Raw genomic sequence first — 17446 nt, forward strand, 5'->3', positions numbered from 1 at the left:
CTTCGTCCTGAGTTAACACAATATATATATATATATATATATATATATATATATATATATATATATATATATATATATATATATATATATATAGCTCCAACTCCCATCTTTTTTATACATTGCTGAATCATTCATCTCAAACACACTATCTCACTGATATCCAGACGGACAATTGAAAGATTGATCTGAAATCTGATAACTAGTAGTCTCCATTAAATACACTTCATTTATAAAATAGACTCTTCCACGGACTACATCATGACATTCAAGTCGAGTATTACAGTGCACTCCCGATATTTACATGCAACGAAGAGTCTATTATAATGAAATGGGGGTGCTCTAATATTGGACGCTAAATATTGTAATAACATGCATGATAAATATTTTATATTTTTTTAATTTACCAGTATCAAGATTAATTATACCACATCACTTCAACATGAGACGGTAACTCGTTTGTAAGCTGGTATTAAGGTTAACTACCACCACAAGACTTTACCATACGATCAAATGAATGCAGGGATGATGGCAGCTGAAGTTAACAAACCATCTCACCCAACATGAAATGACTGACACATAACACTCCACTAACATGAAATCAGTATTGTAATGCCAAAGCTGCACCGACAGCATAAAAAACTCAAGTGATAAATCTTCATTTGGCGAAGACAGTGCAGGCCTCTGAGTGTCACGTGTAACGGTGTTCTTGCGATTGATAACGCATTGCATTTGCCACTTGAAACAATTTCTTTGAAATGCCAAACTGTACTATATAAAGTACGCGCCAGAAATAAGAATAAAAACATGTTTTTCCTCATCATTTTCTTTATTCCCTTCTTACGGACACATAAATTATGAAAAATATTAACAAAATGTAAACATAGTTTAAAATCTGGATTATAGCAACACACATACATACATACATACACGCACACACACATACATCATACATACATACATACATACATACGCCCATGCAGACATACATACGCCCATACATACATACATACATACATACATACACACACACTCACATACATACATACATACACACAGTTCAATGCAGAATTAATCGATCATGATTTATTTATTCAGTGATTAATATCAACCAATACAGACAATTGTTAATACACATTTTGTAATATGCAGAATATCAAGTTCTAAATTACGTCGTATAGGGGGCGCTCACCAGTTATTATGTATACTTTTGTGAGAGCGACGTATGCAAGGTGAAGTTGTTTGCATTTAAAACATGCACAGTGGAGAGAATGTTGGCATACTTCTATGCTACATTAATGTAATGTGGATGATATTTCTTTGGATATTGTACTTTTGGAAATTGTACATTATTTAAACACACTGCTAACTAAAATCAATGCTCCCTTGTGCTAAAAAAAAATCAGCCTGAATTTGTCTAAAGTACACTATGCATAGCAGCTATTAAAATAGGGAAAATGAATTTTGCCAGACTAGACAATACCAGCTTCTGAAATGGCAATGAATGAATTACCAAATAAATAAAATGTAAAAAAAAAAGTTATGGGCTCTTTTGTTTTATACAATTTACCTCTGAAGTTCAGGAAGTGAAAATGACCAAGTAGACTAGCACTTTTTTGAAAGGTGCACATCTGGAGTAAGGCTAAGCTGTATACTCTATAACCCATGTTACACCCACCAATCATACACCAAAATAAAGGGAATTCAAGGTTCTTTGAATTGTACCTGAGATATACAAGGTTTTTTTAAATAGCCAGTATAACCAGTGAGGAAAGCCGGGGAAATTCTTTTTCTTTGAAATCCTAAACCTTATGCAGAATACGAAACTGTAGAGCGCTACCATAAGAAGAGCCTCTCGAAGAGACTGACACTCAAATGGCTGAAAAGAATTTGCACGAATCCAAGACCGTTTCTTCGTTTTAATTGCTTTGTGCTCATGGCATCTCTGACATTCTACAGCAATAACAAAGTTTTCACATCGGCCGCTGTGTGGACCCAATTAGATGCAATCGGCACCATTTTTAATTAAGACCAACAAAAAATGTTTTGCTGAATACGCACTGTCAGTATGACCATCCAGTAAAGAGTAGAAATAACAAGATTTTTTCAAGATGGCTACCATGACTACCATACTGGATGAAAGACTGGCGCCATTTTCGTTTAGGAAAAGATACACATCAAAAGAAGCCGAGGTGAAATCCTTAGGCCAATATGGCCATCAATTCAGAAAGAGAAGCGATACCAATATGGCCGTCATGGATGTCATATTAAATGTTAGATCGCCATCATTTTTATTAAGGACTAACTAGGCAACATAATAATATTTTGTTGAGAACCCCGCATCGATATTACGTTCCGTTTAGAAAGAGCAGCGATAACAAGATTTTGAAGATGGCTGCCCGTTGGTAATAGTAGACGTCAGATCGGTGTTTTCATTTAGAACCAACCAGACATCGCAAAGAGTCGTTTGGTAAAAACCTTATGTAGCTAAGACCATCATTATAGAAGTAGTGACTGCACGATTTTCAACATGTCGGGCTATATTGCGTGCCGTTGCGGTATCATTTTCATTCAGGAACACGAACATGCCATACTAAGTCTAGTGAAGACAATGTGTCGATACGATTTTCCATTCAGAAGGAATAGCGATAACAAGAGTCTGAATATATATATGAATGTATAAATCGTTTCCAGTAAGAAGCAAGGAATGTTTCATTTTCAGAATGAATATATATATGAGTTATAGGAGTAATTTATCATTTCAAAATACGTAATATCTATATCTATCATTCTCTGTTAGTAGGAGTATTTGTTGTTGTTGTGGGGTTTAACGCCATTTTTCAGCACACGATAGGCTATACATGGCGGACAGTATTAATGGTGGAAGAAGAACCCGGGAAAACCCCAGAAAGAACCACCGACCCACGAGAAGCTACTGGCAAGCTTTCTCACATACCCACATTGGTCGAATCCGAGACTCGAACCCAGTAGTACGTAGTAATGGAGATGTACATCAAGTCCTCTGCAAATGTTGACTTTTCACTTCGAATGGATTAAATATGTGACCTGATTTACATCTTTCTGATTTGACGAAATGTTCATTAACAAAGGCTAAATACAAAACAAAAGTTGGTGACTCACCTCCCTGATGAACTCGTTAAATAGGAAATGGTTCAGACCTCAGAGAATGTACTACAACTGAGAAGAGTCCAAAGTATGAATTGTAAATAAGGCGCCATAATTTATCTTGCAGCAGTAAATTACACAGTTTAATCATGAAACCATCCATAACAAACGGTACGCAAATAATGCGCCAAAGTACACCCTGCAGTTATAAATTACAAAATTTAAAAATGAACCCGTCCATGCCAAACGGGACTCAACACACACTAATTGACCTTGCAGTTATAAATTACAAAATTTAAGCATGAGCCCGTCTATGCCAAACAGGATTCAGCACGCACTAATTGACCTTGCAGTTATAAATTACAAAATTTAAATATGAACCCATCATATCAACTGGTATCGTGTTTTTGTTTTGTTGTTTAAGATCTCGAAATGCTACGAGAACTCCGTCTTTCAGTTCTAAATTATAATACATATTTTTTCCATAAACTGAAAACAGCCGTTATGCAACTTAGATCTTTATAAAATCCCTGTTGCTAGCGGCAACGAAAACCAACCTCTTTTTGTAAAATTAATTAGACTGCTATTAATACAATTATGAACATTTCATACATTGATGGAAGCATGGGCATTGCTCTGAAAGTACTCAACTCTTTTTTATCATTTCCGTTTTCCTTAACATGGAACTTTCCAATCCATTTTGTCCTTTCCGTTATAAGTAAACACGGAAATATCCTATCCGTTTTTGTCGTTTCCGTCATCATTAAATATGGAACTATCCGATCTGTTTTGTCGCTTCCGTTATCATTAAAAATGGATCTATCCGATCTGTTTTGTCGTTTCCGTTATCATTAAACAAGCTTTGCCTTTCCCGTCATCATCAAACAAGATCTGCCTTTCCCGTCATCATTAAATATAGAACAAAACGACTTTTTCTCCATTCTGTGGATCACTCTTCAGTTTTTGGAACGTTACTATACAGCATTTACTGTAAGAATAAAAATAAACTGTTGACTTGTCTCACCTTCGTTCTGAACACCATCCCATTCAAGAGGTTCACGATAATATCAGCTAGCTATAACTGTTTAAACCTCTTCTATAGTAATGTCCTATTCAAAAAGTAAGTTTCAAAGCACGAGTCATAGAGATTTACAGCAAATGACTGGACAAAACAAATCTGAAAGATATTGTACAAAATTACTTTTGGAGGGGGACGCATTTTTACAATCTGTGTTAATAAGACCTCCATGAAGTTACTAATGCTCTACTGTCTGAAAAGAATTTCATGGAATTCAAAATAAGACCATTTCATCTTTACAACTGCCCAGTGCTGAAACGATCCCTGGTACTATTGAGTTACAAGACTTTCAAATTGGCAAATGTAGCGGTCATACTGGATGTATGCTGAGCGCCATTTTGTTTCAGAACAAACTAGATATGATAATTAGTCTTCTGGCGTAAAGCCCATGTGGACAGGACTTTCTATCTAAATCCAGTAGCAATAACACAATTTTCAAGGCGCCTGCCACTTTGGCAATATTGGAAATCAGATGGCACCATTTTCATTTAGTGCCAAGCAGTCATCATAAGAAGTTTTCTGATGCAAACCGAAAGCTGGTATGAAGTTCCACCGAGGTAGAACAGGAAAAGGTTTCCAAAATGGCCCCTCTGGCAGCCATTTTGGCAATCAGATGGATACAGTCGTATCGTTAAGATTAACAAGGAACAATAAGAAGTCTTTAGGTGAAACCCCATGCTGACATGGCTTCTTTTCAGGAAGACTATCAATAACAAACTCTTCAAGATGCGCTCTATGGTTGCCATACTGGATGTCAGATCGGCACGATTTTAATTTAGGACCAAAATCATTTTAAAAAAGTCTTCAAGGATAAATGCCGTGACCAGGTGGGGTAGCGATAACGAGATTTTTTTCCAATGTGAATTTAATCTCTGCCTCTTGAATCATCCACAGGAAGTAACTATGTTTAATCTCTCTACCTCTCGAATCGTCCACAGGACGTGTTTATGTTTAATGTCTAACTCGAATCATCCACATGACGTGACTATGTTTAATCTCTACCTATCGAATCGTCCACAAGACGTGTCTATCTTTAATATCTACCCCTAGAATCATCCACAAGACATGTCTTTCTTTAATCTCTACTCCTAGAATCATCCACAAGACATGTCTTTCTTTAATCTCTACCCCTCGAATAATCCTCAGATGATTCATGAATTGTCATCGTGATACTGATTAGTGTTTCCACAAGACGTACATATTTGTCTAATCTCTACCTATCCAATAATCCACAATAGTATATATCTAATCACCACTTTTCTAATCCTCTAATAAATTTTGACCTCTCGAATCATCCAAAAGATGTTTCATCTAATTTCTACCTTACGATTCACTCACAGAACGTGTCTGTATCAAATCCCTACCCCTCGAATCATCCACAAAACATGTATGTGTCAAATCTCTACCCTCGAATCATCCACAAGGCATGTCTATCTTTAATCTCTACCCCTAGAATCATCCACAAGACATGTATATCTTTAATCTCTACTCGTCGAATAATCCTCAGATGATTCATGATTTGTCATCGTGGTATTGATTAGTATTTTCTACGTACCACCATTCATCTTAGTATTTTCTACGTACCACCATTCATCTCAGTGTTTTCTCCTCTCAGTAAAATCTCTTTCCCACTCAGTCCAACTCATCCACATAATACAATGCAAAAAGCCTTCGGTTTCTTTTTATCACTAAAAATACGAGAGAGATATATTCTAACAAAATAACACATTTTTAAAGGAAAACCAAGGTGTCATTTCCACGGTCATTTTTCATCAATTGACTTAAAAACCGAATGACTGATCAAATGCATTTCACTCGACTATTACTATGCCAAAAATAATTTACACATCTAAAGACTTTGTGAGGATAGTAAAAGTTCCTACAGATCAGGGGTCTCAAACACGCGGCCTGCCAAGCCGTATCATGTGGCCAGCAAAATGACTGGCGTCACAAGGTGTCATGAGAGATAACAAAGCTGGCACGGCCCTTGGGTGAAGGAAAATGACTTTTGCGGCCCTCCGGGTGGTTTGAGTTTGAGACCCCTACTATAGAGGGGTATAGATCTTATACAGATTATACGCTGTCTATAAATCATTAATAATTACCATTAAAAATTGTAAGATCATCTGTATCTTACAGAAAACCGATATAGATGACTTGACTAAAAGGGTTATACTTAATACGGACTATACAAGTAAGAGTGAAGCGAAGAAGCATCAAACATGAATGACGTCTGACATACCTTGAGAAAATCGTGAACATAACATTTTACGTGCTTAGTAGTCCTACACATAGACACTTGTAGGCACTTGTGTCGTGAACGGCACATTTTACGTGCTTAAGAGTCCTACACAAAGACACTTGCAGGCACTTGTATCGTTAACGACACATTTTACGTGCTTAAGAGTCTTACACAAAGACACTTGTAGGCACTTGTATCGTTAACGGCACATTTTACGTGCTTAAGAGTCCTACACAAAGACACTTGTAGTCGCGTGTATCGTTAACGGCACATTTTACGTGCTTTATAGTCCTACAAACAGACTCTTGTAGTCACTTGTATCGTGAATGGCACATTTTACGTGCTTGAGTCCTACAGAAAGACACTTGTAGTCGCGTGTATCGTGAATGGCACATTTTACGTGCTTAATAGTTCTACACACAGACTTGTATCGTGAATGGCACATTTTACGTGCTTAATAGTCATACACACAGACACTTGTAATCACTTTTATCGTTAACGGCGCAGTTTGCGCGCTTAATAGTCCTACACAGACACTTGTAGGCACTAGTAGAGCATCGCTGGTCTCAATGACTAAGAAATTTGGTCAAAGGTGTGCAGTCTTGAACTAAACTTAATGTAAAAAAAAAAAAAAAAATTCATTAGACTCACTTTAATCCTCGTATTTGACGATTTAGGGGTTGGGGGAAGGCCCCGTGGTTATCCAAAATTCCCATTTTAAATTGGGAGCGATGCCCAGAAGTAGGTTTTTGTCAGGGGAGTGGGCAGAATTTCTTGCTACGCCGTTAAACTTACACTAATGCAATAGTTATTGTACAAACCCCGTTTTTCGTTCAGTCGCAGTGACCTTGACCTTTGACCTCGAAAGTAATAGGTTTCTTCCCATACCTAAAGCGCAAGCACTCTACAAACTTGTGTCAAGGTAACTGGTCCAGAGCTAAAGCTACGATGCAAAAGACATGTCAGAAACAATGACGCTTGCGTTCACATCCCAAAATCACTAGGCTTTCTTCTAATCCAAAGTGTGAGCCATCCTAAAATCTTGATGAAGGTATGCCGTCGTGAACTGATATTTTTGGGCAGAACCTATTTATTTTTTTCAGTCACAGTGAACTTGACCTATGACCTGAAAATCAATAATCTTCAACCATCCTCCAGTTCGTCCATAAAGTTTGGTTCAGGTATGTGATTAAAAATGTTTTTGTTCACAAGCCATTTCTCTTCCTTCAATCACAGTTTTTAAATAATAAAATAATAATAATAAAACAGTTAACGTTTATGGTAGGGGTGGGGGTGTCTGAATGGTTTAAAGCGCTCGTATTTACCAATCATCAGATATCTAATCTATATTGCGCAGGTTCGAGTCTCAGGCTCGACCATCGTGGTTATGCGAAAAATCTGCCAGTAGCTTTCCGTGGGCCTGTGGTTCTTACAGGTCTATTGAGAACGACTTCAAATGACTATGCACTACTGCACTAGCTATCGGTTGGTTCATAAGTAACTACATTCATAATACCAAGGCTATGGTAACAAGGCTAAATTTATATTTATAGTTATCTAGTTCCCACTCTTGATATACAATTTACTTATCAAATTTCTGTTTACATTTTTATAGACATTAACACATCACAAATGTACTCTTGATGTACATGTTTAAAGGAAGAACCCTGATATAGGCATAATATGTACTCATTCAAACGAGTTCAATTTCTCAACATTTCAAATAGGATGTTCGCTATTTTTTCGAAGTGTGCGTTGTAACGTAACTACGAACGTGTAACCGGCACTTCCGGATATTCTCTGAATGTAATTCAGATTCGTCATAAATATTCATAAAATGAAAAGGTTATCGGCTCGTATTTTTCCAACGTACATTAGAAGATCAGAAGTGAAAATGGCCACGCGGAGCTCGCAGTTTTTCGATACAAGCACATCTGAAATAAGGGCAAACTGTACGCTCCATAACCCAATATACATCCACGAATCATATGCCAAAACAAAATTAAAAGTTCTTTGAACAAGACATCGGATGTCGTTTCTAAACACACCGGATAACTACTGCCGAAAACATGGAAAATTTTCTTTCAAACTTAAATCATATACGAAACTGTAGAGCGCCACCTTTATCCCGAATGACATATAGGTAAGCGCAACGACGGTTTCGTATTTTGCATAGGGTTAGATTTATCAAGAAAAAGAATTTCCCCGTGGTTATCCTGACTGTTTAAAATGTAATTGCCAAAGATAGTATACTTTAGACTAATTCAGACTAATCTTTTGAACACAACAGATCAGTCATTTAGTTAGCCGTTTGCTTAGATGATGTACCATATACACAAGTATAATATTCAAAGAGCTAGGATTTTTTAATAGAATTTCTAACGAAGCTTTAGTATTTTTTCAGTCATATTGCTATGATGTCTACGAGCGTGTCAGTTTATAGTGATGTCTAGCACTGCAGTATCATGCCGCAGACAGGTAACATCATGTCCCACCGAATTACATGATCCTGACACCAGGCCGACCAGCTATTAATGCTGAGTGCCTAGCGAGGCAGCTGTAAGTACCATTTTTATAAGTCTTTGGTATGACTCGAAGCGGGTTCGAACCCGCGACCTCCCTCTAACCACTTAGGCCACCGGAGCGGTCCAGAGAGAGACAGACAGACAGACAGAAGGACAGAGAGGCAAAAACACATCTTAAACCTCGATCGATCCATTGGTGTATCGTTAGCTCCCGTGTCATAGTCATGATATAGTCCAAAAAGGGTTTAAAGTTTCGTTATGAAAACCAAACAATTATTCAACATTACAAACCATCAACCAGTTTTGATCAATCTGCCGAAATTTTAACCTTAACATTAGATGATTGGAAATAATAATGCCGCTATTACCACTCGATTAAGGAAACTCGACCGCAAATTGGATCCATTTCACGTTGCTTTTAAATGTATTTTCTATCTCTGTTAAAATATGCAAAGCAGCATTTCATACATGTTGTGTCACATCTTTGATTTATTTTGACGCAATACTGATTTGCACGCGTTCACATAACAAATATGCACTAATATTCATGCACACGTGACCTAGATCTTTGACCCCGATATCGATACGTGTCTTCTTTACCTCAAATGAACTCTTAAGCTTGGTCACGGAAGGTGGTCGTGAATTCGGATGATAATCAGAAAACTAGGGAACTGACGGACGATGCCACAACACAATAACACCGATTTATTTGTGGGAAACATAAACCACTGCACAGCTGCAGCACCCGTTTCTAACATCCAGTGTGTGTATGTATGTACACGCGTGCGTGCGTGTGTGTGTGTGTGTGTGTGTGTGTGTGTGTGATTTGGATTTTTAAAGGTAGCTTTATAAAAATTGAAGTCATATGCTACGATGTCTACAGTGTGGCAGTTTATAGTGACGTCTAGCATTGCGGCATCATTCCGCAGACATGTAGCATGATGTCCCACAGTTACGTTATGTGGCCGCACATTTAGTACGTACGCATGTAGAGGAAGGGGGTAACCGAAATGCATACTCATGCATATCGGGGGTCTACTGATAATGTACGTACGCATAGGAAACGTGGGAGGGGGTGAAACCTTGCTAATAATTTGTCTAATAAGTAACCTGTTCGACTGGGTTCAGTCAAGGTTTGAATTTTAGCGGACACTAGACAAACTGTTTAAAGTTAATCAGCTTATTTCTCTGACGCAGCCCGACATTCAACGTTGGTTCACTATCTGTCTTATTAAGCACGTTATTATGATTAATCCTTTGTGGTTTCTGCGTGGATTAAATAAAGGACGTTCTATAGAATTGGGGGGGGGGGGGTGCGTCAAGCGTACGTACGTACGGCGTGTATAATAAAGCACGCATGCGTACAGGGAGGGGGGAGGGGTCAAGCTTTGCCAGAATTTTGCTTACGTACTAAATGGATGGCCCCTATCCTGACACCAGATCGATTAGTCCGAACACTAACCTCTTAATGCTGAGCGCCTAGCACGGCAACTACTAGTACCGTTTTTGTAAGCCTCTGGTAAGACTCGGCCGAGATTCGAACCCATAACCTCCCATATCAGAGGCGGACACTCTAACCAAGCAAGCCACCGGAGCGGTCATCCAGTCAGAGCAAAGATTAAATAGACACATTTTGAAAAAATGTGTACATCCGCTTAAGTTTCTTTTGTCTTTTCTTAATTTTTTGCTTGTGTACAAATGTTATCTGTCTGACTTGTGTTATTTGTGTCTTTATCAAAACATATGCGGAATAAACGGACTCTAGGTAAGCACTGTCGAATGAAAACTGGAAACTAAAACGGGTTAACACAAAAAAATCAGTGTGCGAAAAATAAAGTATAAAAAATTTTATGAAAACAATTAGACTATGGTACCATCAGTAGCTGAGCACAAGTGTGTACGTGTTTACGTGCATATTTGCGTCCGAGTGTATCGGAAGTAGACAGGTGGCAGAATGTAGAACTCGTAATCCAATGGTCGTAGGCTCGATACCAGCCTAGGCCAGATTCATTGGGTCCTTTTGAGTAGGCATTTAGCTCCCATTTCATCGGATTGATCCAGCCATTAGTAAGCTAAATGTTCCATTAAAAAGTACAAATACAAATCCAGTCATTAGTAAGCTAAACGTTCCATTAAAAAGTACAAATTCAAATCCAGCCAATAGTAAGCTAAATGTTCCATTAAAAAGTACAAATACAAATCCAGTCAATAGTAAGCTAAATGTTCCATTAAAAAGTACAAATACAAATCCAGCCAATAGTAAGCTAAATGTTCCATTAAAAAGTACAAATACAAATCCAGCCAATAGTAAGCTAAATGTTCCATTAAAACGTACAAACACAAATCCAGCCAATAGTAAGCTAAATGTTCCATTAAAAAGTACAAAAACAAATCCAGTCAATAGTAAGCTAAATGTTCCATTAAAAAGTACAAATACAAATCCAGCCAATAGTAAGCTAAATGTTCCATTAAAAAGTACAAATACAAATCCAGCCAATAGTAAGCTAAATGTTCCATTAAAAAGTACAAATACATATCCAGCCAATAGTAAGCTAAATGTTCCATTAAAAAGTACAAATACAAATCCAGTCAATAGTAAGCTAAATGTTCCATTAAAAAGTACAAATACAAATCCAGCCAATAGTAAGCTAAATGTTCCATTAAAACGTACAAACACAAATCCAGCCAATAGTAAGCTAAATGTTCCATTAAAAAGTACAAAAACAAATCCAGTCAATAGTAAGCTAAATGTTCCATTAAAAAGTACAAATACAAATCCAGCCAATAGTAAGCTAAATGTTCCATTAAAAAGTACAAATACAAATCCAGCCAATAGTAAGCTAAATGTTCCATTAAAAAGTACAAATACATATCCAGCCAATAGTAAGCTAAATGTTCCATTAAAAAGTACAAATACAAATCCAGCCAATAGTAAGCTAAATGTTCCATTAAAAAGTACAAATACATATCCAGCCAATAGTAAGCTAAATGCTCCATTAAAAAGTACAAATACAAATCCAGTCAATAGTAAGCTAAATGTTCCATTAAAAAGTACAAATACAAATCCAGCCAATAGTAAGCTAAATGTTCCATTAAAAAGTACAAATACAAATCCAGCCAATAGTAAGCTAAATGCTCCATTAAAACGTACAAACACAAATCCAGCCAATAGTAAGCTAAATGTTCCATTAAAAAGTACAAATACAAATCCAGTCAATAGTAAGCTAAATGTTCCATTAAAAAGTACAAATACATATCCAGCCATTAGTAAGCTAAATGTTCCATTAAAAAGTACAAATACAAATCCAGTCAATAGTAAGCTAAATGTTCCATTAAAAAGTACAAATACATATCCAGCCAATAGTAAGCTAAATGTTCCATTAAAAAGTACAAATACAAATCCAGTCAATAGTAAGCTAAATGTTCCATTAAAAAGTACAAATACAAATCCAGCCAATAGTAAGCTAAATGTTCCATTAAAAAGTACAAATACAAATCCAGTCAATAGTAAGCTAAATGTTCCATTAAAAAGTACAAATACATATCCAGCCAATAGTAAGCTAAATGTTCCATTAAAAAGTACAAATACAAATCCAGTCAATAGTAAGCTAAATGTTCCATTAAAAAGTACAAATACAAATCCAGCCAATAGTAAGCTAAATGCTCCATTAAAACGTACAAACACAAATCCAGCCAATAGTAAGCTAAATGTTCCATTAAAACGTACAAACACAAATCCAGCCAATAGTAAGCTAAATGTTCCATTAAAAAGTACAAATACATATCCAGCCAATAGTAAGCTAAATGTTCCATTAAAAAGTACAAATACAAATCCAGCCAATAGTAAGCTAAATGTTCCATTAAAAAGTACAAATACAAATCCAGCCAATAGTAAGCTAAATGTTCCATTAAAAAGTACAAATACATATCCAGCCAATAGTAAGCTAAATGTTCCATTAAAAAGTACAAATACATATCCAGCCATTAGTAAGCTAAATGTTCCATTAAAAAGTACAAAAACAAATCCAGTCAATAGTAAGCTAAATGTTCCATTAAAAAGTACAAATACAAATCCAGTCAATAGTAAGCTAAATGTTCCATTAAAAAGTACAAATACAAATCCAGCCAATAGTAAGCTAAATGCTCCATTAAAACGTACAAACACAAATCCAGCCAATAGTAAGCTAAATGTTCCATTAAAACGTGCAAACACAAATCCAGCCAATAGTAAGCTAAATGTTCCATTAGAAAGTACAGATACAAATCCAGCCAATAGTAAGCTAAATGTTCCATTAGAAAGTACAAACACAAAACAAGAAAAGCACAACAGCAATTTACCTGAACTATGTGGTGCAAATTTTCCGGGGCAAGAAATTTTGAGCTTTTGAAGTACACTGGACAGTGCCATCGGACGTTACGAAGTCTGAAATAGATATTTTGGCATTTAATAGTTTGATTCAATTTATTCTGACATGCGACATGCAGTGCACATATACTCTATCCGGCTACAATTTAATCTGGATTAGCGTGTACAAAGGATCATATAGGGCCAAAACTAAGTATCTGAATGCGTAAGAGTTCGTATGAAAATCATTATCTGAGTTTTTTAAATGTCTTCTCATCATCATCATGAGAAACTTGAAGTCTGTCAGGAAAACCAGGAAAATGTTAAAGGTGGCGCGAAACAGTTAAACCATATCATGGCAGTGATATAAAATGTGAACGTTTCTGGAAAAAGGTGAGCCTATGGTATAGTTTGAATGAAAATCAATTAAGACCAATCCTTAATGGTTAATTAGGTTTCAACCAATTTAACTGGCAATCCTGGCACTAATATGTAGTCCAACGGTGTATCTGTCCTGAAACGTCATGTTATTTTCAAGTAAAGATTTCATACTTGAATTAATCGAAAGTATCGTTCCGAATGAATGAAAGCGTAAAATGTGTCAGAATATTGATCAGGGCTCAATGGTTAGAGTTAAGAATTTTACTTAGAATTCATCGATCGTTTTGACGTTTCATGTATTTCTTGCCAGCTGTATAAGTTCTTGACAGTTGTAAAATTTTCTTGATAGGTGTATGGTTTCCTTGACAGTTATATAGTTATAGGTTACTGCATTTGTATGGGAAAATATGAACGAGTTTTTGGAATGAATACTGCACGAACTTGTGAGTGCAGTATATCCTTCCGACAAAACGAGTTCATATTTTCCCATACAAATGCAGTAACCTTTTTATTATATGCTCATTGTTTTATTCTACCTAAGGTTTAATTATATAAACAAAACACACTATAAGAAACAACGTAAATGAATGAATGCCGTATTCCAAACTAAATACACAAGCGCAGATTTGACATTACAAAATGACATCATTATTAATGCGCACATAGCTCCGCCCAGATAAATTTGAACTTAGTCGCGCGGTCGACATAACTTTCGAAAGAAAATGGCGTGTCTAGTTAAAATTGAAATTTGCAGTCATATTGTGAATGAATGCGCATTGCAACGACTTTTCCATTTGATCTGTAGCGAATATATTTTGGTATTTTGTTTCGATTCGACGAAAGTTTGTGATTTTGGACTGGATTCATCTGTGCAAATGTGTTTCTGTTTCTGTCACTGAATGTTTGAAATCATAACGTGAAAACAATATGAAGTCTTTCAATTTCAGTTTTCAAAAAGACGCTATGGAATTTAATGTGTATTTCAATTTGAGTGCAGTAAGGAGGATGCAATTGCACTTATCATCGAAATTACAGCACACTTTCGAAATGTGTAATCCCGATTGAAAACCTATGACATGGCTCATGTAATTCGGATTTGCAGAATTAAGAAATAACATTTTGAGGAAGTTCAGGATGCAAAACTGTAAGTATATTTTATTTTGCCATTCTTATCACAAGATAAAGAAGACAGTATATGCCTTTTCACTTGTATGTTATTTGTAAGGACATAATCGTCCGTCTTTTATATAATGTAGCTAGCCTAAATCCGTAACATTGTATCAACGCGGAATGTGCCAAAACAGCTGGGGATTTTTTGCAGTCCACGAAACATGTTTTAGTTCATTCAGAAACAAATTTAAATAACCACAACGTAAAGAGCCTCTTACGCGAGTGTATATGATTTGTTTACAAATCAAAAGTGCTGGTGTCTGCGTCATTGTTTGTTTACAATAGAAAGTAGTTCCTTCATTCAGGTGAATGCTATATGTGTATTGTGGCGCGCGTTCAGTATCGGGGAATATTGAACGATTCGGACAATGTAAAGTGAACGGGGGAAAAAATGAGCATATAATAATTTCCTTTACAGACGTATGATTTCCTTGCCAGCTGTATGGTTTCATTGACAGTTGTATAGTTTCCTTCACAGGTGTATGATTTCCTTGCCAGTTGTATGGTTTCCTTGACATCTCTGATTTCCTTGACAAATATTTGATTTCAAATAGATTAATTGAGTATATATATTTCGTTCCCACAGACGAAACGAGACTATTAAATCCCGTCCTCCAATATTCGTTTTTTTTTTTTTAAATAACCGTTCCACGTGAAAATAAAATACATTATCCCGAGTTTATCCACTGGTGATCCTTGTTATAACAAAGGAAATGTACATATCCTGTGGAAGGTTTAAAGAAATACACTTTTCTTTAATTGATACTGGAGTGATGGAGGTTGATATTAAAAATATACAGACAGGTTTTTACTTCGAATCTCCATCACATTACACGACCATTTTCTCATTCGGAACTTCGGGTGTATATTATAAGCAAAAGTTTAAAAATAACAAGCAAACACATTCAAGAAGTTCGACCATAACTTCATTTCAACTAGAGTGCTGAAACGATCATACCCTCTGTTACTCTTGAGCTACACAATTTTTCAAACGAGCAACTACGGCAGCCATATTGGACCTAAGCTCAGCACCATTTTGAACTCGGACAATATGAACACAATTAGGGTGCGTTTGGTGAAAAGCCCACAGTGATGCATCCATCCAGTCAGAAGACTCAGCAATAAGATTTTTAATATGTTTATTCTGCAGTCAAACATGACGTTAGGTTTGCACCATAATTAATCTTCTGACGAAAATCCATATGACTTTCCATTTACATGAAGTAGCTACAACACCAATTTCAAGCTGACTGCTGTAGCAGCCATATTTAATGTCTGCATTTTCAATTAGAACCACATAGACCTTCGAATGAATGTAAATGTAAAGTTTCATGGCAATCCACCAAAGGTTTTAGAAAGAGCAACGGTAACAAACCTGTGCAAACTGAAGGACGGACGTCGGTTGATAGACGAATGACGATACACATGCCGCTCTTTTGATGTCCGTTCAAGAATCACTCTATGTGACTTACAGTGTACAGTCCGATAGATGACTTGAATTCTAGGAATTCAAACTAACACAGTTTAGTCTTTTTAGCTGTAGAGACTGCAATAACGGATGAAAAATTGGCACCATTTTCACGTAGGACAAACTAGCCACGATTAGAAGGCTATTGATGAAAACTCTATGCCACATAACCATCCATTCATGTGAATTAGTGAGAAGATTTTCAATAGGTTTTTGTGGCAGCTATACTGGATGTCAGATCGGCAAAAGTTTCATTCAGTACCAACCAGACACAATCAGAGGACTTCTGCTGACTGTCAATATCGAGATAGGCGTAACGATGAGATTTAAAAGCTGGCCACTGCGACGCCCATAATGGATACCAGAACAGCACCATTTTCAGGTAGGACCAGACAAACATCATACAAAATCTTTTAATGAAAACCCACTGCTACTATGACTTTTCCGTTGAAGAGGAACGGCAATAACGAGATTTCAACATGACTGGTGTGATGACCATACTGGAAATCAGATCGGCATCATGTCCATATTGGAAATCGTGGCCATATTGGAAACCAGATCGGCATCATTTTCGTTAAAGACGATTAATACTAGACGTCCTGCAGTGAAAATCCCATCATGGCATGACCATCCATTCAGGAAAAGCTGCGACAACAATATTTTCGAGATGGCTGCTGTCGCGGCCATATTTTGTTGTCTAGGTAGTAGTAAGGATACCCACCTAATCTTGGCGGTTAAAATCACCATATTTCGGATCAGGTTTCTTTTTTTTAGACCCACCAATCATTTGTCTCCTAGAAGCCTTCCTGCACTGTTTCGAGCGTTCACGTCGAACAGCTAAATCCACGATGGTTGGTATGCATGATAAAATATCAACTTTCTCGGGTTCTGCAAGTCGTTTGAAGGCCAAATACGCAACACTAAATATAGGTTCTTGGACCATCGAGTCAGACGTTTTACAATACTTCCGGTATTTTATATCAGCTACAGCCAATATTATAAGTAATAGCAAAAGAATATGAAAAAGATGATCATCAAGTTTCAACAGAAAGTCGAAGCAGGAATCAGCAAACAAAAATGAGAAAGTAAATTCATAGCATTTGTATATCCGTCA

General features: G+C 36.6%; 1 protein-coding gene across 5 annotated transcripts in view; it reads right to left on the minus strand.

The window, feature by feature from the left end:
- LOC149773788 (glutamate decarboxylase 1-like) overlaps nucleotides 1–17446 on the minus strand; it is a 112665-nt gene that overhangs the window by 54339 nt on the left and 40880 nt on the right. For 3 of the 5 annotated variants that reach the window (XM_089945996.1, XM_089945998.1, XM_089945997.1), the window contains exon 2: nucleotides 13307–13391. The exons of 1 other annotated variant lie outside the window; for it this stretch is intronic. In XM_089945996.1, the coding sequence (XP_089802122.1) occupies nucleotides 13307–13376 (70 nt within the window). In that variant the 5' untranslated portion in view covers nucleotides 13377–13391. Of the gene's footprint in view, nucleotides 1–3138; nucleotides 3311–13306; nucleotides 13392–17446 lie in introns of those variants that run through there. One more of the 5 variants, XM_089946000.1, reaches the window with a different exon arrangement.

This window comes from Sinohyriopsis cumingii, unplaced genomic scaffold (assembly GCF_028554795.1).
Source record: "Sinohyriopsis cumingii isolate HCF-2022 unplaced genomic scaffold, ASM2855479v2 utg000555l, whole genome shotgun sequence".
Classification (NCBI taxonomy): Eukaryota; Metazoa; Mollusca; class Bivalvia; order Unionida; family Unionidae; genus Sinohyriopsis; species Sinohyriopsis cumingii.